The sequence below is a fragment of the Anabrus simplex genome, chromosome 1 (assembly GCF_040414725.1).
Source record: "Anabrus simplex isolate iqAnaSimp1 chromosome 1, ASM4041472v1, whole genome shotgun sequence".
Lineage (NCBI taxonomy): Eukaryota > Metazoa > Arthropoda > Insecta > Orthoptera > Tettigoniidae > Anabrus > Anabrus simplex.
Window position 1 is genome coordinate 863,863,474 of NC_090265.1, and position 23,589 is coordinate 863,887,062.

The 23,589-nt window shown below is 38.1% G+C and overlaps 1 protein-coding gene across 2 annotated transcripts in view; it reads left to right on the forward strand.

The window, feature by feature from the left end:
* Positions 1 to 23,589, forward strand: part of VhaSFD (V-type proton ATPase subunit VhaSFD) — a 129,886-nt gene that overhangs the window by 38,703 nt on the left and 67,594 nt on the right. The window contains exons 4-5 of one of the 2 annotated variants that reach the window (XM_067136469.2): positions 1,669 to 1,887; positions 13,582 to 13,689. In XM_067136469.2, the coding sequence (XP_066992570.1) occupies positions 1,669 to 1,887; positions 13,582 to 13,689 (327 nt within the window). The remainder of the gene's footprint in view (positions 1 to 1,668; positions 1,888 to 13,581; positions 13,690 to 23,589) is intronic. The other variant, XM_067136470.2, reaches the window with a different exon arrangement.

The following is a 23,589-nucleotide window of genomic DNA, read 5'->3' on the forward strand; positions in this document are numbered from 1 at the left end:
CTGTGGGCTGTCAGACTCCTATTTTCGATGAACACTAGCTCTTTGTGTGCATAAATGGTAATCCCAGCCCAGATCATGACAGACTCCATTGAACGGTGTCCTTGCAGAGAAAGTGTGTGTTTAATGCTTCCTGGACCTTCTCCGAAATCTCTTCCTTCCATCTGATGCCATCAAACAGAATCTAGATTTATCCATACACAGCACTGAGCTTCACAGAGTTTCAATGGGTGTTGAGGAATTACATCTGTGAGGTACGATTCTCTCATGTAAGCAGAGGTCCTGTGGCAGGCCTTTTGGACTACAAATCTGCTTCCTACATCCTCCCTCTTTGTCTTTTTTTGCTGATGTTCGTGCCTCGTACTTGCTGCAAACGGTTTCAGGCCTCCTGGTGTAGATAATGTCCTCTCGGTACCTTTAAAAAGAACGAGACGTGCCTATAACGTATGCCTGTGTGCCCCCCTCCATTAATACTATGGCCCTTGGATGTATTTTCAGAAGGAAGAGCCAGTATGATCTGACTTAGAAACAAGAGTAGGAAGACAAGCCGCAGTGACCACAAATATGTGGCATGAGAATTTACAGTAATAAACCTTAAGACAGCTCTTTGTTGTTATTCTACAGTAGTCCAAAAGTGGGGAACAGCAATATTGATGTTGTGATTTTCATGATCAATTATTGTGCTAATTAACTTAAGATGCTTTGCTGTATTGTTGTAATATCATAATATTTGATTTATACAGTGTTTGAAACAGACCAGGATTAAATTTTATCTGAAATATGTACAGTGTTTGCTTTCTTTTTTAAATTTTTTTTTCTGCCAGTGAGTGGATATCGATCTGTTACAACTTTTCTGTTTAAGTTGGCAGTAAACCACTCAGCTGAATGATTGTTTTGTATCTTTGAAATGGAGATGATCTCCCGTGGAACAGTCTCAGAACAAAGGCCATCTTGGCTACATATTCAGGTCGTTATTACAAGGGCATTGGACTATGTGACAGATACATTTCCTGAGCAAGTAGCAAGTCTTACACCATTCTAGAACATCTTGGATGAGTCACAATACAAATATTACAAATTAATTAAATGCGAGAGATGGCATTTAAAGCGAACAGGAAATGCCAAACACAGTACTGATTGCAAGCAGGTCAGCTTTACCAAAGAGAGTAAAACAATTGTCCAGTGAAATTTGGAGTATGATCGTCAGCATGCATGATGTTGCTAAAAACTGCTGGAAATCATAGTTTTGTTACCATATGCCTAACTACTATACAATTTACCTCTTCCCCAATTAAGTACAATAGAACAGGGTACATAATTTAAAATTAAACCAAATTTTGTGTAATAGTGGAGCAAACAAGGAAGCTGTTTTGTTGCAAAACAAGTTCTCTTATTATAAGCCTAGTAGCAGTATTGAAATGTGGGTAAAAGAGTTTGTGGAAGTGACCATCACTTTAAATACACTATCGTATCATTGCAAATTTAAGGAGTTAAAAAATAATCATTGTAATATTGCTCTTGTGTTTTAGCTAGGAATTTTAATTATTTCTCATAAATTGAATTTATTTTGATCTTAGCAACATTGAGATGAGAAGATTCATAAAATCTTGCTCTAAAACTATTCCTGGCTGCAATTGAGATAATTTACTTACATTTGTTGTTTTATTTCAGGAGGATAGATCACGTGTTGAGATCTTCCGGGAACATGCATCCAAAAAGCGGGAGACACTCTGGAGCCCATTCTTAAACCTTCTGAACCGGCCTGATGGATTTATCACAAATATGACCTCCAGAATAATTGCTAAAATAGCTTGTTGGAGCCATGAGCTGATGGACCGTTCGGATTTGCATTTCTATCTAACCTGGTTGAAGGATCAGTTGAAACAGAATGTAACTAAATATTGTAGCTTTATACTGTATTTACATAGTATATTTAATAGACATATTTGCATAATTTCACGTTAGCATAATGAGATCGTAAAAAATATTTTTACCCTTGTCCAGTTCATTTCAGGTTGGTGCTAATATGGTTCAGGGTCATTCCAACACTCTTCATTCAGTCTTTCTCCAGATGCAGATTATTCTTGAATCAAATAAACTGAAAACACTAGGGATTTTTTGGGCCTGATTCTATACTGATTTGCTGCATAAATGGGAGTGTTTTTTTTTTTTTTTTTTTTTTTTTTGCAGGAGTTGTAGACGTGATTTTTCCACCACTGGCGATGGTTTAGTTATTAATACAGTGATCTCTTCTTGTAGTATGACAATCTTCTGAATATTTCCATTAATAATCAAATAACGTAAGCAATATTAAATGTCTGTTACATATATTTTCACAGTGAAATGAAAATGAGTGGAAGGTAATTAAAAATAGTAAAAAATATACAAATGCAAATTGTTGTAGTCATGAAATTAAATTGGACAGTTCACTTGGAGGATATCTAGAGAGAAGTTTTCTATGACTATAAAATGGGCAATCTTTGCACTTCAATTCCTTTTGTCTAAATCAACTGTGGAAATATGGTCTGATTGTGGCAGAGCTTTTAAACTGCCACCCACTTTCCAGGCTGTTCTTGGCCATGTTGGCCAAGCAACATCAATCTGAAAAAACAGAGTGATGTAAAGACAAATTTTGTCAGAAAGCTCGCTAGAGTACTGTTGATTTCAACTGCAAGCTCATTTCATTAGTTTTGTTGCACTTTGATTCAATTTCTCTTAGTATACCAATAAAGAATGGTACTTCGAATTATCTACCTATTCCAGTTTGATATTCATTATCTGATATTCAGATCCCTTAGATTTCTTCCCAACTGACATCCCTTTAGTCTTGGAAACTTTAATATCATACTTGCTACACTAAAAAATGGTTTGTTCAGTTTCATAGTTTAAAAATATTAGTATTCAATAATCGTGATCATTTACCCTTGTTGTCCATTTCAGGTTGGGGCTAATATGCTGCTTTACAAAAGCTTTTCTTCACTACACCCATCCGTCGCGTTGTTAGTCTTCCTCGACCTCCTTTCCCCTTCAGCTGGTGTTCCAAAGTTTATTTTGTCATCCTTTCATTGGTCATCTGTTTGGTATATCTAAACCATTTCAATTTGTTCCTCTTTATTTTTCATTCAATTTCTTCACTTGAATTTCTTCCCTATGCACTCATTTTTAACTTTGGCCTTTGTTGTGTTCTGAATCACAGTCCTCAGAAACTTCATTTGAGCTGCCTGGATATGGCTTTCATCTCTTTTTATCATAGGCCAAGTCTGTCCCATAACATCATTGTAGGGATGTGCATTAGATCATTAAAATCAATGTAGAAAAGAGTAAACATTTATAGAGGAGAATTTCAGATATTTGTAGAATTAAATATGATGTCAACCGTTGGACAAGACTTGATTTTGTTTATCTTCCTCAATGAATGAAAAAATCTGAGTAGTTCAAACATATTGATCATATATCATTCTCTAAGAAACAAAACTCATAATGTATTTCTTTTTTGTGCCATTTTTACATAGGGGATAATGAACACTTATCTTGACATTGCATTAAAAACAAACTTAAATATGTAGTAAGCAGTTTATTGGAAGTTTCGATGGTACTCAGTTTCAAGTTTGCATTATTGGACTTTGCCATTTGAAATCAAAACTTAAAAATGCTACCTTGCTGTAATTAACTGGCTTTTGCAGATGTAGGAACTTCCTATTGCTGCCTAGTATGTACTCTTGCTCAAACAAGCATGGTGTAAATGTCATGCCTGGAGTGTTCATTAACTTTTATGTGTAAAGTGATGATGTAGCATATACAGAAGATATCTTGAATTTTGCTCATTGCACTTGTTCTTTCTTGTTGTCCTTTATTTGCTTACTAAAAACTTCTTTCATACAAACCTCTATGTAGTCGGTGAATGGTTTTTATACTTGCAGCTTACTGCATGCATAACTACATAATTGCTTGAAGGTAATTTAGCTAAAACTAAGTTATTCAACATCTTTCATGTTTAAATATGCTGCTTGCATGTGACTGCACTTCTCAAGTAAATAAATGTGGTTAGTATTTTTAATTCTAATCATATAATACTAATATTGTGCAATTTGTAGCTGACGTTTCTTGCCACTTGACATAGTAGTCGATTTAATGTGTGGTGAAAATAATGTTGGTCTATTGAGATTTGCTTGTATCATAACAGTAAATTTTGAGCATCAGACATTTGGCCAGTTAAAATAATTACAATAACTTATTTTTGATGAAATGTAGGTGTACAGATTTAAGTTAAATAATAAAGATAGCATGTATTTTTGTAATTATCTGTAACATATAAAAAGAAATCTTAAGCATTGTATGCATGTGCATAAATACTGTGGCCAGTTATCGGTGCCCTTAAAACTAAAATCACTTCCCAGAGAGGTAGTGCATTTTATTACCGACTAAATTTATTGAACTGCTGTTAGCAGTTCATCACAAGTTCGTTCTCGTTTTAGTTTTCCATACAACACAGTTTTTCTCTACACTCATTTTCTCTCTCTCTCTCTCTCTCTCTCTCTCTCACTCTCTTGTGATCTCATTGCATCCAGAGCAATTCACAGTATAGCAAACCTCATTGAACTCGTGTTGGACGCACTTCTGATGAATGACTCGTCATAGACTCGCAACCATCTTGTACCGCTTAATTTCACTTAACCCTTGAATGCCCGAATTTATTTTTTTGAAATGTTCAATTTTTCTTAATAAACATTCTTAGGATAGGGCATTATTCAAGGAAGATCCATTATTTTGAAGCAAACATGTTTAGTTTTGGAAATATAGGGTGTTGCATATATGCAACGCTAGGCGCTTAAGTAGTAACCTGCAAAGTACCAACGCATATGTTGTTTTCTTTGAGAAAATAATGAAAATAAGGGGACAACGAGCGTGAAGAAGAAGATACAAGTTATTGTTGAGTTGATTATTTACTAAAATAAAATTATTTATATACAATAAGACATTATTTACAGTACCTGTCACATATATACAGTAATCAAAATATAATATATTTATTGGAAAATTATATTGAGAACTGACAGGGTATTCAGAGTTCTTCATTTTACTGGTGTGATCATTTCCTGTGGCTTTCTCTGAGGACTCGGTGATCTGTATGTCCCTTTGTGTGGAACAGAATGAAGCAACTTGTGCAGAGCCCAACGTCACACTTTGCACACGCTGTACGGACTATGCTAGAGCATTTCTCATATGCATATCATCTTTTATTGTCTGGGATATACATCACAAGGTGGTCTCGCCCTTCGTATCGTGCAACTTCATGTACGCGACCTTCCCCCACGAATAAATGGCGCTATTCAACTATTTCCTCCATATATACGAGATAAAATTTCCTACCACCACTTATACTACTACTACTACTACTACTACTACTACTACTACTGCTATTAGTAGCCTAATAATATGCATCACAAAACTGGTATATGAGTTTGAATTGCATGCACAGCAACGAAGGGTTGTTACGTCAATAACAAACCCTTCAATAGCAAATTGGTACATAAGGAAGTGATTTGACAACGGATACGCCTGGCGTTGCGAATATGCAACGCCGGGAATATGTGGATCTCACTCGCCCACGAGTTTGTGATTGTAAAGGGAATCGTGCTACATTCAAACTCTGATGAATTTACTTCCTGGATTTCCTAAAAGAGGTTAATTATTTCCAAATCATAAAATTATATGGCGAATCTTACCTCTTACAGTATGCCATTGTGATAGCTGGAACACACGGCGAACTTCAAACATACACCTCGTCAACAATCAAGCGGTGACTATTGATTAACCGACTTGTAACAAAGCACAACACTTCCCTTCACCGAATACGCGCGCAATTTTCATTCTTTTACTGAAAAACAACTTCATACATTGAAAGAAAAGAGCACCAGCACGCCGTTGCACATATGCAACACTAGGCGTTCATGGGTTAAGACTGACTTGCATATGCCAGTTAAGCTCTTTACATAGGTCCATAGAAGATTCTAGTTCATTCTAATTCCTGATCATTCTGGGTGCCTGGTCCTCTATCACATCAACCTCCAGCTTCTTCTAGGAGCTTCATTATTACAGGCTGCAACAGTTTGCTGGCACTGTTGTTTTGCAAACGGCTGGCCTGCTCACATTGTTGCTACTCTGCTGGTACTATAGCTCATTGGCATTATTGCCGGCTGCCCCACAGCCTTCGTCACAATCCTCCCTCCTTAGCCCTTTCCACCCTTAGATATTTTCTGGAGGTTAGAAACACACCATTACCTCAAATTAAACCCTAACCCGCAACATCGTGCTAGTTACAGATTGACAGTTTATTATAACCACTAGGTTCAAAACGTAGCATTGTTAAGGATATGTATACCTTCTATGATGATCCTAGGATGTTTTAAAAAGATTCACAACGAAATCAATATGTAAAAGATAATAAAAAGGGACAATTTAACTTGAGGTCGCATGATATGTTTTGTTTACAAAAGTTTAAACACATATGATGCCTCCTTGTGCCAAACTATCGAAATAAAAACAACTGCAATACGAAGCGCGGGACCCACATGATCATTGTAGCCCGGTGTGGCGCAGGGAAACGGACTAGTTTTCTTTTAATAAAATAAAAACCCAACCCGCATGATCGTGTGGCTCAGAATGGAAAGGGTTAAAGCTGCTTGTTCTGAGTAAGTTCAACATTAAGAATTAAGCTCGTCTAGGTGGACAGCCATCATTTTCCCTCAGGAGCCAACTGAATCCCTAGACTAAATCGTTAATCCTGGCGATAATGGTGTAGGGATTTTCTCACGGTGATTGAAGCTCTGGAAACTTCCCTTCCACCTATACAGGTTGGTATAGCCATTATAAATGGTCCGTTATGGGATATTATAAATTTTCCAGCTAACTCATTCCTGGTTGCCAGCGTTTTGCCCCCGTGTGCCAAGTTGGGCTCCTCATTTGTTAAATAGCACACCCACCCAGATGCATGGCTAGTGCATACCGTGGAGGCCACTGCGCAGGCTACTTGGAGCCACCAGCAGTGCCAATGCACTATGAGAGACTTTGTCTCATTACCAAAAATTGATGCCTGCTTGGCCATCAGATGATATAGATGTTGATTCCTATAGGGAACCTGAAATATTTGACCCAAATGAGTGAATTTTTTAATACCAATATAAATGGTCCGTTATTGGACATTATAAATTTTCCAGCTAACTCATTGCTGGTTGCCAGCGTTTCGCCCCCATGTACCAAGTTGGGCTCATCAGTTTGTACCTAGCACACCCACCACGACGCATGGCTAGTACATACCGTGGAGACCACTGTGTAGGCTACTTGGAGCCACCGGCAGTGCCAATGCACCATGAGAAACTTTCTCATTACCAGAAATTGATGCCTGCTTGGCCATCAGATGATATAGATGTTGATTCCCATAGGGAACCTGAAATATTTGTTCCGAATGAGTAAATTTATAATACGAATATAAATGGTCCATTCCTGGCAACCAGGAATGAGTTAGCTGGAAAATTTATAATGTCCAATAACGGAATAACTTGGACGTTGGCATTTTCCAGATGGAAGTCGAACGGGCTTTCAAAAGGACGTTGGCGCTTAGAGGGTTAAACTTTATCTTGTTTCATCCTGGCTAGAAACCTGTGGCTTAAGTTCATCTCGGCTAACTTTTAAGTCATCTTGACTGGCTCGTAAGTTCAGGGCTTATGCAAGAGGGCTTGCTAGCCAGACTCCATCATGCCAGTTAATCTAGAAATCCCATAGTACTGAACACGCTATCTATTAAATCTTGCTTCCGATGTCAGTTGTAGCAGGTTGTCAAGGTCTTGAAACTAAAATGACTATACAGAGAGGAAGCATGTTTTACTGTCCACTATATTTATTGAACTACGGTTTACAGTTAATCACAAATTCGTTCTCATTCAAGTTTTCCACTCGACAGTTTTTCTCTATTCACATACACGCAACCGCACTGCACACCGGCGCGCTAAACTCCTGTTCTCCACATGGCTTTTCACAGCATAGTGTTGTTCCAGAACAGTTAACAATATACCAAGCCTCATTGAACTCCGTGTAGCCACGTGATGGACTCGCTTCTATTGAATGACTTGTCGCAGACTTGCAGCCATCTCTTACTGCTTACTTTTATTCGCAATTGATACTACGTACATACATACCATTAGCACTACAACTATTCCTGCTTTTCACCCTTGTATTTTCAATTATGTAATACCCAAATTTAATGATCTTCTGAAATTAGCTCTGGCCAATCTGTCTAGTTCTTTCACCCTTGTATTTTCAGTTATGTAATACCCAAATTTAATGATCTTCTGAAATTAGCTCTGGCCAATTTGTCTAGTTGACCGAATGGTCAGCATAACATCTTTGGTTCTGAGCATCCTGGTTTCTATCCTAGGTCAGTGTATCTAGCCATGTCTGGTTAATTTCTATGGCTTGGGTACTAGGTGTTTGTATTTACATTCTTCATGTACGCCCAGCACAACACACCACACTACCCGTCACCATAGAGATACACAGTAGTTGAAGAAATCCCTCCATACTGGGCATTGACCATTAAACTGGGCTGAGTTCTCATGTATGACATAGTTTGTGATTGTGAATCCAAGAGAATGTGAGGAAGGTGACGTAGAAAGAAAGAAGGTAAAAAGAAAGAAAAAGAAGGAAAGAAAGAATCTTGACCAATTGTGTACACAGGTTCATTATTCCTCACATAGCTTGAAAAATTAGTAATGCAAGGACTTAAGACTGAACTTTCTTGCAGAAAAATACCATGCATCACAACAATATTATCATTCAAGCCCTGTGCTAATTGCTGTTTACTGAACTAGTTAGTTACTTGGCATGGATTGTATAGCCCTAAGCTTGCATTTTGTGGATGGTGAGTTTGAACTCCACTATCGACAACTTGAAGATGGTTTGCTTTGGTTTTAGATTTAACACCTGGGTCTGTACCTTAAGGAATGCCATGGCTACTGCCTTGCCAGACCTAACCCTTTCCCATTCCATCATTGTCAAAAAACTGAGTTAATGCAATGTTAAATACACATCAAAAATAATTGTTCATTTTGTCTGACACTTGGCCTCTTCTGTCAGACATTTATGAAAAATGTACACTCATGTTTCCCATACTCACAAGAACCATTTTATACATTCTCATATTCTGCCTCCCTTCCCCGTGCTCATATAGTTATTCTGTGAGGAGAGATATTTATCATTACTACAGTCATTCAAAAGTATCACAGAAATACAGAAAATTAGACACAATACATTAATATCATGCTTATGAATGTAGGCTTAGGAAAATGTGCAAATTTAAAATATTCCTTGCAGTCAAATACTAATGTTCTAGGTTTGTCATCATCCTTTTCATGGAAAGATGGTCAGGGATAATACAAATCATTCAAATGCATCTTGATGGAAAACTTTGCAGTAAAATGGAGTTTTCATATAAGTGCGATTAATGTGAAATCCCATTAAATTGGAAATGAGGTGATATGAATCTTCTTCAAAGCTTTTTTTGTGTGACTCGCTACTGTATACTTTTATTTATGCTTGAGTGAGCTGTGTTCTGAGTTGTACCAGCATTTCAAATTTATTTTTAAATAAATGTGTTCAATATGTAGTTTCTCATTAGAGGGTATAGAATGTGTTGTGTGTTATAGAAATCGGAATATTCAATATCTCTACCACGGCTTTCCATGTTCTTTTGATGATGACTTTTTATTTGTACAGAAGGCTTGTTTTCTCACTGCCACTTTACAGATCCTGTGTATAGATTTTATGGTGGTTTTTTAGAGCCTTGGGCAAAGCAAGACGACCACTTATGGGAAATGTACATACACAGAAATCAGTAACTATGATCATGAAGCATTTAATAAATACACAAGCAAGTTGATAAAATCTGAAATCTGTTGATTAACAGAGGCAATTAGTGCAGACAGTGTAATATTTCTTTGTGCAGTTTTGTCTTCAGAAAATTAAATGCTGCTTAGGAGTGTCTTGTGAAATGATGAGGCTGCTTTGCAAGTCACAGTGACAAAAGTCTCCTTTGTCATAAGAAAGTTTACACATGCAGGTGCTGGACTTGGGTATTGTGTTTTCATGGCTCAGGGGTCATTGGTAGTGCTGAGGATGCTGGAAATGATTCTTCCTGTGCTGTAGTGTAGATGATGATCCAGTTGCCATCTGAATATTAATGCTTTTTCAATTGTGGATTGGGTTTCATAGTCAGTTGAAACACCTGTACAATGCCAGTTCTCACAGCAGTGAATAACTTTTAGTGGGACTGTAAGATTTTTTATTATTGGTTTTTCTTCTAACTACTGATATGATTTTCAAAAATGATGAGGTGCCAGAATTTTATCTCACAGGACCGGTAAGTCTATCGACATGATGCTATTGTATTTGACCCCCTTCAGATACCACCAGATTGAGTTAGAATTGAACCTACCAACCTAGGCTCAGAAAGCCATTGCTCTGCTCCCGAGTCAATTGGTCCAGTGGAGAAGAATTTGGCAGATTTGGAGATTACACTTCAAGTACTCTCCACTGTGTTACACTTTGTTTGGGATGTGATAGTGCCTATAATTTCATTACATAGGCAATATTCTGGTTTGTTTTGGCTATTTTCACTTGGCTCAAACTTTTCTTAACTAAATGAAACCTGTATGTTTGTTAAATCGTTTTTTGTATTATGGGTATACTGTATGACTAGTATAAAAGGGTAAGAAATTATCATAAATGTTGTCTTAATATAAGAATCCGATCTGAAAGAAAAGGAACTGAAGTGATAAGATGTTGGTTATAGTCAAGAAATGAAGATTTATGGTATAATGAACACAATAACTTATTTCTTGATTAGCTTCTTGCTGAGGTATTGTTGGTTTGAAACCCTAGTTGATGGTAGTGAAATTCTTGAAGTGGAAATTCACAGTCCAATAGTTCAGTTTCCTTGTAAATCTGTCTGTGTTGACTAAAACTCCAAGATTGTTGATGTGGTTCTGGTGTAACGAATATTGTAAGAAACATTAAAAGCACCGGCTCTTTATTCACCATTTTAGTTATCTTTCCTTGCCATTGCCACTTCAAACTGTACCATCTTCTGTCTTGTCTTTTATACGAACCTGCTACGCTGGCGTAGCAGGAGGAGAGGTGATACTTCCACGTGGCGCATCCCAGGTGGCTGATGGGGGGGGGGGTCCTAACCGGCTTGCCGGCGGACTCGAGGGAAATAAAATACCTCTCGTGGACCAAACACACACCCTGTGGGTGGGGGAGGCAGACGAATTAGAACCATGAGACTATTTGTAATTAGTACCATCATGCAGGGAACACCATGGGTCGCATTTACTTGCACGTAATACCACTATGTTTGTGATTAGTAGCGACAGAGTGTGAATCAGGAGGTGGGTCCTACAGTACCTGTGATTCGTACCCCTGTATAAGCGACACCATGGTTCTGCCTTACCTATGCTCAGTTCCCACTATGTGAGGAATTCCACGGGATAGTACGAGTCCCTGTGGTTAGGCCACTTATGTGAGGAACGCCATAGGTTTGCGTTGCCTGTAAATAGCGCTGCAATGTGCGAAACACCATAGGTCTGTGTTACATGTGTGCATTACACTACCTGTGAATAGTACCATAATATGTGAAATACCGCGAGTCTCCGCTATTTTTGATTAGTACTGCAACATTACACATAGCATGGTTCTACTTTCCTAGCGATAAATACCATTATGAGGGGCCGATGACCTGGATTTTGGACCCGTTTCGACTATAAGCATAATCGATTCAGCATCGTGCTATAGAAGCAGTCCCTTGGTCAGTACTACTATAGTTTTCTGCCAGCTTCTGTGCATGTGAGGCACTGTGGATCAGATCCACTGATCGTTTTAAATTCATATCCGTCCATCCATTCATTCTTCGTCCTCACGCTTTGAATTCTGGTCAGTGGAGGGTTTTGGACTTTTAAGTTGTAATTTCATTTCATACCATTATGGGCCGATGACCTCGATGTTAGGCCCCTTTAAACAACAAACATCAATCATTCATTAACCTTTCATATGGATACTTTGGAATAAAAAATCAGACATGAATGTTATCAATTCACAGGTGATTGCTAATTAATTTAATTCCCCTGTGAATCTGTTGGTGGCTTATGACTCAAGTCACAAAACTCCGAGATTGATTTTTGTATTTATGGTATAATGAATATTGTAAGAAACATTAAAAGCACTTTGTCCTTATTTTGACTGCAATCAGACGCCCTTTTTCAGATTTCACATTCACCAAGTTGTTGAAACTCAGATGTCACTTCACCCAGCACACTATCAAATGTTCAATTTCTGTCAGTTTTCACTTATATTTGATGGTCCGAAAAAACTGGTTAGCATACCATCTTCGCTTTCAATAAAACATTACAGAAGGATTTTACTACTACACCATTAGATCAACAATAAAACCTTGTTTACTCAGAATTTCTCCATAATCCTCTCATAAACATCCAGTTTTTCTTGATGTCTCCAAAGCAGAATCATTAAACCTACATTATTTAGCTACCCTAGCATGCAAAAGTTTCCACTCATATGTGGAATTTAGATCATTATTTCAACTTAATGTAACAGTAATGTATTCAGGAAAACATGCAAGAACATTGCGAAGTTCATACTGTGCTCTAAACATGGCCGTCCCTGGGGCACATAACGACTGTGCACAGCTTTGATATTCTAGCTAATAACATTATATGTTTCAGCTCTCTGCTAATATCTTATAGATTTGTGCTGCTCTGTTAGCATTAAGAGTGACAGAAGCTAATTGATGTACGCAGTTTCTGAGAAAGTTGTGGGGGTTTTTTTTTTTATGCAACATTATCCCTAGGCCAGTTTTCCACCAGTGTAATGCAAACTTTTTCCACCTCAGATGTTCTGACAGAATGCAGCTAGATCTTTTATTTCGAGCTGATTTTGTTTATGAGCTCAGTTTTTGTTGCTTGTGTATAAGGAACTTAACAGACAAACCATCACAATTTATATCTTAATGGCACTTTTATAAAGACAGGCATGAAGAAATGATGAAAGAATTGTATTCTGCCTTACTGGACATTCTGCTCAACTTCAACAACTCACTCTCTTTTTCTGTGTCCAAAATTTTGCTTAAATACAAATAAACATCTTACGATATTGAAGGGTAAAAGACTCTATGGAATAAAGCAATAGATAATTTTTACTTGTGCAATAAATGGAGTTTGCTTGGAATTTTTGGTAGGAGGAATGAAATGGAACATACCTATATAGGTTTTTGTATTTTCTTTAGATATCGCCTATTCCTTTTCTTTGTTTTTAACTTGACAAGATTGTAAATAACACACGGTGATTGGTAATAGAACAGTTATTGTTGCTCATTAGCCCTTGGATGGATTGGAGAGGTTGGTGTCCAGGTGTTTGGTCCACTTGTTTGTTGGGAAGTAGAAATGGGCGTAGTTTCTCCTTCACTAACACCCTCTTCTTATCCTTAAGGAGAAAGACGGAGAAATTGTGTTTTTATAGAGTGAAGCTATTGCAAACTTACGTGGCGTGAACGACGTACAGGACATCCCTGCAGAATCTGGGACCAAGGCCAGTTCAGACACAGCTCAGCCATCGGAAGAAATTATGGTTGGTTTAATTTAGTTGGAAATATTAGTAAACATAGAAGAGGTGATAGCTCTTAAAAGATCTTCTGGTCCTTCTTCTCTTCTTGAAAATCTTGTTGGCTGAACACACAAATATTGTATGTTCTGATATACTAGTTTTTATAAATTTTTGCCTATATCTTTATAAACTTGTGTCATGTTGTTACATTAACTCTGACATACTGAGGTATGGATCTACCATTGTTTGAAGGTAAATTTTTGGTACAGGTTCAGGAAGAGTTTCCACGTATCAATCAATCAATCAATCCCCACTAATCTGCATTTGGGGTTGTTACTCAGGTGGTAGATTCCGTAGTCTTGTTCTCTTACGTATTGCGAGATGATGTGTCCATATAAGACTTTGTTCCTGATCATGTTACACATACTGGATTGGAGCAAACCACGTGGTCTTTAGAAGGTCCGCATATCCCTCCCAAACAATCTGTGCAGTTTGGCAGAGCATGTTATTAATTTCAAAATGGAAAAACATTTTTGGTTATTAGGGATGTTCCTGATTTTTAACAGATTCAGTTGTATGATTAAATAACTTGGATTTTTCAGCACTGTACTCAAACCATAACATACCTTTCATCTAGCCGTACCTAGAGAGATAGGAACATGGAAAGGACGACACACATAATAAAATGAAAATAACATGCCGGTGTGGAAAGAGGAGACAAGAACAAGCATGAAGCACAAAATGACAAGAACAATTTCCATATCTTTATACAGTGTTTCTCATCATTTCTAGGTTTTAAACATTCATCTTTTCTCAGTCTCTGACAAATTCAGCTTCTCAGCTTCATCTTTCATTTTAAGGAGCCACCTTGACAGTTCTTCAATCTTGACGTGGGAAGTGTAAGATAACAAGAAAGTTGGATAAACACAGGAAAAGGGAAGAAACATAAAATAAAGATGAATACAGGTAGTTAGAGATCAGGAACACAGGATAAACAAATTGAGAGGAGGATCCCAACAGGATAATATAGTATTGGAAAGGAACTAACAAGTGTCAAATCAAATCATATTATCTGTCTGAAGACAACTGTGTATGAAGAAGTGGTCCTGGTTCTAGTCTTTGTGTTGTCATCTGTACCAGTCTCCTCCTATTGGTCCCTCTTTTCACACTCGCCTGTCATTGTGTTTTCCACACTCGCCTGTCATTGTATTCATCCTATTTTGTGTTCCTTTTTATGTTCTCTCTATATATGACATAATTTGATACTTGTTTATTCCTTTCCAATACTTATACTTCTTAACATCTATCATTGTAACCACAGCCCAGCTCCATGGCTAAATGGTTAGCGTGCTGGCCTTCGGTCACAGAGGTCCCAGGTTCGATTCCCGGCCAGGTCTGGAATTTTAACCATAATTGGTTAATTTCGCTGACACGGGGACTGGACGTATGTGTACTCTTCATCATCATTTCATCCTCATCACGACGCGCAGGTCGCCTACCTGCGTTAAATCAAAAGACCTGCATCTGGCGAGCCAAACTTGTCCTCGGACACTCCCGGCACTAAAAGCCACACGCCATTTCATTTTCATTGTAACCACTAAGGTACATTCTGTAGTGAGACTCCCAGAATTGATTAGTTCGACTATGGAACCAAGTGACTTCTCTAGTTTTCCCCCCACTTTCATTCTAAGAAAAATAATGGAATGTATTAAATTTCAAGATTTGTTCCAATAATTGCACATTTTTCATTATGCACTAAATACAGATTTTAATTAATCACTCCAGTCGCACAAGTGTGGTTAATCAAAATTGGCCCAAGTAATCAGAATTGATAGTTTATTCTGTTGTTACCTTCTCATATGAAGTGTACACACTTGGTCATCACATCATACAACCCAAAATCACCATCTTGTATTCTCATATTGATCCATAGCAGATTACTTAATTTTAAAAAAATCATCACATTGCCTGAGTTACCTTGTGCAGGAATTTTAAATTGACACCATGTTGCTTGCATGTTAATTTTGACGTTTTACTCAATCAGGTGGTAGAGTTAGCCAGATCTCTTTTGGGTGACGTGTGGCTAAGTTTTTATTTAATTTTGTCAGATGAACACCAAATATCACCGGAGTTCTTTTATAACCTGATATCATGTGACCTGTAATGTCGAGCGTGGACTTTTTTTTTTTTTTTCTGCCCCTTCAAATATCTGTACTTCTTGTCAGTTTTGAATCTGTGATCTCTGGATCCAGAGGCCTACACTCTGCCTCTGATCCACAGATGGAGCTAATACATTACTGATATAATACTTTGCACGTCCGCTATCATTACTTCTGTAACAACAGCAATCTGATTGTCATGCAGCCATAACATCATTTACAGCTGGATTTGATGTACAGCTTGTGGAATGCATTTTTCTAGTCTTCTCTAAAGCCTGTTGGAGATTATATCTTCCTTGTTTTCTGTGAAAATTCTTCATTTAGCTATCTGACTTTAATATACAGTGAAACATTTATTGTATTTGTCAGCTATTCAGCCTCTTGGGAATATAGTAATGTATCGTCACTTGCATACTCTTTTCTCATCTTCTTGTCCTTAAGTTCTTTTCTAATTAGAGTCCCCTTTGTGGGCTCACAACTTACCAGATGCATATGAGGACAAAAGGGTCCAAGTTGATCCTGAGATTGGTTAGAATTACACTAAGCTTCTCTTATTTCTTATCTGACCCCTCTCTGTCAAAGTTTGTACTCTTTGGACTGTAATAGTATTAGGTTTGCTTGGAGATTTTTCTTTGTCCTGCCTTTCATTGCCTCTCCCTTCTGCCATTATCAAAATCATTGGGAGTTCAATTACCGATAGTCATGGTTGAGAATTGCAGTACAATATCTCTTCACTTCCTGTTAGTTGGATGACTCATCTATGTTATCCATGAATATTTCTTAATTTTATTTGACCTAACTGTTACAGTGCTTTTGTATGTCAGAATTAATCCAAAGATATTGTGTTTTCTATAATTGGCCACATACAATATTTGTGCTAAGCTGTAGATTTGGTATATATGGTTCTACCACAAGAATTCCTGTATAAAACAAATATAATTTCTTTACAAGAATCTAACATGATTCCACTACATTACGAATCTGTTGAATCATGGCAATGAGGTGGCTTGAAAGTTTACACACAGGTAAGATTTTTGTATGTAAAATGTGTTGTTAAATCTAGATAAGTTTTATGTAGATTAATTTTTATACAAGCTAAGTTTTGGATATATAGATAAGGTTAATTGTAATTCTAAGAGTTTATTGTTTTAAAGGAGATATATATTGTATATTAATGCTGTATTTATTTTACAAGGTTGACTGAAAAGTATTTTCTTTAGTGACACGTAAGCCATCTATGACAGCTGATGGCGGAGTTATTGAGGATCAAATCAGCCTTCATGCTGAATACCCAACATACATACATACAACTGTTTGTAATTGTCATTGAAGGATCCTTAGATAAATAAATACATATATGTATATTTTCTCCAAATTTGATCACAACTCTGCTATGATAAAATAACAATTTAGGTGCTTATTAGCTTCTTAGAGAGGAAAGATTTGGGTGTTAATTCAGCAGGCATAGAAATGTGTGATAGAAGATGATGGTGGGTTACTATTAGGATTGATCATCATCATTTCCCCTTATCCAGCTCCTGCCGGGTTGGCGTATTTATGGCCTCCTCCATCTTCCTTTTTCCTTCCACCATTCCTCTTCCATGATCTTGTCCCAGTCTAAAATTTGTCTTCTTATGCCACTCTTCACTGATTCAATCCACCTTGTTCTAGGTCTTCCTCTTGCTCTCTTGTCCTCACACTTTGATTTCCTAGTCTCATACCATATATAGGCTATTATTATGATGGGGTCGCCACTCCCAACGGAATCAATTTAATTTTGGCTATTCAGTGATGGAAATTGTAACCTTGAAGACAAATGTCGCTGTTTTCAGGTATAGAAAAATGAGTTTTCTCCTCTATTCCTGAATATTAGTTACAAGCCAGAACTTGTGAATTGTCAGCAAACTTTGGTGTTCCAAAAGCCATAGTTACTATGCATCTTCACAAACTTATCATGGTTTACCAGAGTTGATAATTAGATCCATACGAAGTGATTATAGCTTAGGCCCAGCTATGTGTTGATATCTGCAAATAATTTCTTTAAGATCCTGTATGTGACCGATTCTGGAAACACGGGGTACATGTCGTTTAAAATGGGTTTCATTGTGTATTACTGAGATCTGAAAACAATGGGTACCTCGTGAAACTTAATTTCAATCAGTAATGTATCAATGTCATTTTGGGTCTAGGAAATGCCTCAACTTAGATGGAATTTCAAAGGTGTTGTTCACTTCAAATAGGTCTCTTCTTCTTAAGACGTCGTCTCCAAACGGAGGTAGACGATCCACACGGCCAGCTCCGATCTTGACATTGCAGCCATGCTATGTGGATTTATTGAAATATCTCTCAGGATCTTTAATGCAGTGGTTTCCCGTTGCCTTCTGTATCCTAATGCCGTTGGGGTCATAATATTGATTATAAGCTGTAAATTTCATTTTTGTTCTGTATTGAAGTGCAATTATAAGAATAAATTGACAAGAGGGTCCACCTTTTAAATATAATATATCAAATATTACATAAGTCTTGGGACTAGTTTCAGCCGCTTAGTGGCCATCTTCAGCCAAATAAAAATTAAACAAATCATGTGATAACTAAAACATATGTATACCAGACAAAGACAATGTTGTAGGAAAAACTGACGAGACTGATAATTGCTCTACAAGAGGGAAACGTAACACAGATAGAGACACGAAAACAGGGAACAAAACCCATCAAAATTAATCGCGGTGTGCTTCAAGGCTCCCCTTTGTCACCGGCATTATTTAACATCGCTACCAATCATATTGTGGAAGAACTTTCTGAAGATTCTTTAGCAAGGAATTACGGTTACTCGATTGCAAACGAGGAGCCTAACCTCACTATAATGTGTTTCGCCGACGATACGGTAATATTTGGGAAAAACACTGAATCTGCTGCCGAACTAGCCAGGATCGCCATAGAAAGATTTAAGGAACTCGGCCTGCACATCAGCGCTTCAAAATCAGCTTGTCTTTCTATCAAGAAAGGTCGGCTAACGGAGGAGAATATCATCATTAATGACGACTGTGAAATTAAATCACAGTGCAATGGAAGTGCAATTCGTTACTTAGGTGTGAATTTCATCAATGAAATTAAACTGGATCCACAAGCCGTACTTGAAAAGACGCGAAACAAGATTGACACCCTTATTAGCTCACCATTGCTGCAATCTGACCAGAAATTTTCAATTTTAAACAGTTCAATATCACCTACTCTTATTTATCCACTCCAAGTTACTCCCCTAAACAAGATACCTCAATCTTTTCTATCAGATGCGGATAAAATATTAAAGAGTGGAACTAAAGAATTATTACAACTACCAGCAGACGTTCCGGATCACATGGTATACTCCGAAAGGAAGTATAAAGGCCTCAGTTTGTTTCGCGCGACTTGGGAAGCCAAACTACAGCATATTAACATCTGTAATAAATTATCGCTTGCAAATAACGGCTACATTAATGCAACTAGAAACTTGGAACAAGAGCGTACAATTTGTTTGCAAAATCTAGGCATAGAAATGAATGATCGAGTTATGTCCAAAAATAGCCATCTTCCCAACGTAAGGAAGATCTGACAGACGCTACGAGACAGAGAAGTTCAGTCATGGACGAAGTTGCCGCACAAAGGAAAGGGCGTCGGACTCTTCCAGGAATACACGCCAGCGAACAAATGGATAAGAGATCACCGAGGCTTATCCTGTGCGGAATGGAGAGAGGCCATCAAGATGACGGCGAACGTGTGCGCCGTTCGCTCCGTGCCAGGAAGGTCCCAGGACAACACCCTCTGTCGGCGTTGCCACAGAGAGCACGAAACCCTTGCCCATGTCCTGGGAGCCTGCCCTCACGGGGAGGTATTGAGAAATTCCCGCCATCATACAATACGACACATGATTGCGACCTCGCTGAGGGATCACGGTTTCACGGTGCACGAAGAGGTCTCTGGCCTAGCTACCGACGGGAGTAACAGACGTATTGACATGATAGCCTTTCAACCAGCTAGCAAGCAAGGACTAATCTTAGATCCCACAATACGCTTCGAGTCGCACGTTGGCCAGGCCGAAGAGGTGGACGCCGAAAAGAAGTCAATTTACCAGCCAACTGTAAACTACTATAAAGATAAATATCACCTAGACAATATTTCCGTCCATGGACTCATGATCGGAGCTCGAGGCACAATCCCTAAATTTCTTGTACAGCTATGGGATTCTCTCGGTCTCAGCCGGACACGACTCCACGACATCGCTATCGCCGCAATACGAGGTTCAGTGACCATACTCCGCAATCATCTATATAACATCTGATGAACCGTATTGCAAATCTATTCCTGAGCCTTTGGGGAATCTTCTACCTGGCACACTAGCAAAGTCAACAGTAACTTAGAAGACAAAATACTGTGCAGTCGACATACTTTGTCCTTGTGGCAGCCTCCGCATGGGGGAAGTTGTAATAATAAAAAATATATATTAGTTATCACATGATTTGTTTAATCATATATATAAAAACTAGCTGATGGACTTGTGCTTCGCTATAGAATTTTACATTGTATACAGAATTCTAGGTTAGGTAGTGTACACGTTGAGCAAGATTGTATTAAATTGCATAGCTCTTAACGTTACCCTAGAAATGCGACACCGGGCTCGATAGCTGCAGTCGCTTAAGTGCGGCCAGTATCCAGTATTCAGGAGATAGTGGCTTCGAACCCCACTGTCGGCAGCCCTGAAGATGGTTTTCCGTGGTTTCCCATTTTCACACCAGGCAAATGCTGGGGCTGTACCTTAAGGCCACGGCTGCTTCCTTCCCACTCCTAGTCCTTTCCTGTCCCATCATCACCATAAGACCTATCTGTGTCGGTGCGCCGTAAAGCAACTTGCAAAAAAAAAAAAAAAAAAAAGAAATGTGACAGAGAACTCACCAAACATCTTTTCTCTCATGAAGAAGACTGGGTTAGGGAATTTTCATTGTAATGGTAGGCCTGCTTGCCTACCATCAGTCATACTCAGGTTTGAGAGTTTTCATTATAATGGCAGACACTCGCTCTCCACCTGCCTTTTTACATCGTCAGAAAGACTGTCATAGTGGTTTTCCCAACTGATATGAACATAGGTCATTACAATGACGTCAGTAGGAATGGCGCAATTAAAAGCAATGCTTTCATTATGAAATAATCAAATGAAAATCCACACATTTTCTCACTTTTAACGAACAGTACTACATTGCCAATCTAACAGTCCAGAGTTCCAGAGCTGGAATGACCAAGCCGTAGATAACCGTGATCCGTGAACACTCTTGGTTTTTTTTTTTTCGGTGGAGGCAGGGGGGGGGGGTCGAATAGTGGAGTCCCAGGGCAAAAACTATGCCCTTTTACTGATCTGTTTCCTAGGAGTACCCGATGAGTCAGAAAATCTCGATTCACTACACTGGCGGCTGAAAATTCCCCGAGAAACCCTCTTGTCTTGGAATAAAATGAATGTAGAATTTAATAAAAGTGAAGAGGAAGAATCTTTTCTTAAGAAACGGCTCCTTTCAGGGTTGAATTTTGAATTATTTAATGAATTGTGGTGCTGTAATTTGGAATAGGCCTAAATTATAACTCACCAAGCTCGATAGCTGCAGCCGCTTAAGTGCGGCCAGTATTTGGGAGATAATGGGTTCAAACCCCACTGGTGGCTGCCCTGAAGATGGTTTTCCGTGATTTTCCATTTTCACACCAGGCAGATGCTGGGGGTGTACCTTAATTAAGGCCACGGCCGCTTCCTTCCTACTCCTAGCCCTTCCCTGTCCCATCGTCGCCATAAGACCTATCTGTGTCGGTGTGACGTAAAGCCACTAGCAGAGATTCAGCAGTGTGCATCAATGAAATAATGGAGAAATATATGATTATTACTTGGAAAAGGAAGCAAAGACTAATGATCTGTGGTAAAGTCCCTGAATTTTAAATGTCAATTTTCAGTCAATGTGTATATTCTCAACTACGGTCGTGTATTTGTTTCCAGTAGATTGACCAACAGTCTATTCCATGTTCCAAGAACACACAACAATTTTTTAAACCAAAACCAAGAACTTTTTAAGTGCCAAGTAGTTTGCCTTTGTACATTTCATTTCAATGTATATAATCCAGTTTAATTAGATAGAAAGACTACAAAGTCCAAGAACATTCTTAAAGCGCCATGTGTTTCATATCATAAGTGTTTCATGTCGTATTTGTGTATATTTTCAACCAGTACATGTGTTTCCAGTGTTCAGTGTTCCATGAACACAACAGTTTAAGCCAGAACTAAGAACTTTTTAAGTTCCAAGAATTGCTTACCATGTGTACGTTACAATTCAAGGTAATGATTTGCAACCCATTGATATGTTTTCAGGCAATCGCCATTATGTATATAATTTTTTATTATGATGTCTTATGTCAACCAGTCGAGCTGTATGTAGGCAACCCTAATGATGATTGTTATCAGATACCCCTTGATTTGATATTCAACAAGAATTGATGATGACTCCAAGGGAGTCGAAACCAGTCTTCGCCCAATAAATTTAATATATTTTACAATGGTGGAACATCCCTCGAATTCTATCTTATTAGTTATACGTCAACACGGAAATGGAAATCATAACCTACGATAGATTTCTGATGTCACATCGAATTTCTTTAATGGTTTAATGCACTTATAAGTTGTCCAAGAGTTGAGATGCCATTTAATATGGAATAGGACTACCTAAATTGGACATATTCTGAATCATGGTCTTTCTGACAGTCAGATGAATAAACTACCTAATTGAATTGCGATTATCCTTAAACATTTATGGTCAGAAATTGACAGCCTAAGTTCACACAGGGGTAACATGATCTATAAACAATCACTGCCAAACATATTTTTAAGAATCTTCAAGCATATGAAATGGCCCAGTCTCATTTCCATGACTGGCCAGGAACGTCTCAGATTTCCTCAGGGCCCTGGTGTAATTGCCTCCACTTATCTGACTTTTCTCTACCAGTTTTGTTCTCATCTGCATGCCAAAGACTAAAGTCTCTCTTTCATGGCCCTCTCCCTGTGTGGAAGCTACCCTCATTCTTCGAAGAGTTGGTACTCTTCATCTTTCTCCTGCAATTAATATTATGACAATCTCATTTTTGTGCAGTTATTAATATGATTCGAAGTGATGTTAGAACTTTATCACAATCTTCTCATCAGTAGACTGATAGGTTTTTGGTGAAGGAATGGGAGAGTGTTATAGAACTAGGAAGGTAAATGGCCTTGATTAAAGTACAGCTCCGACATTTGCCAGGTGTGAAGATGGGGAAACCCTGCTAAACTATCTTAAGGGCTGATGACTGAAGTTTGAAACCACTACCTCTATTGCAATCTTGTAGCTACACAACCTGAACAGTGAAGCTGGGTCGCCTGGCGACTTCTTCTTGAAGAAAGCTTTGTAATCTTGAACCAGTTATCGTTGGTCTTATTGGTTTCCTGAAATTGCAAGTACGTACATACATAAAATTTATTCCAGGTAAAATGCTTAATTGAGAATGACCTCATTTAAACTGTGTGTGAATTGCTAGTTGGTAGGATAATACAAGATAAATGGAGAAGGGTAGATTATCTAAGGTACTAACGGACATGGGCACAGACCTTGAAAGAAAGATACACCCAATTGATGGTTAACTAGGAATTAGAAAAAGAAAATTATTAGAGAGAGAGAGAGAGACTGGGTAAGTAGAGAGGCTATGAGTGTAAAGGCTTGCATGTATA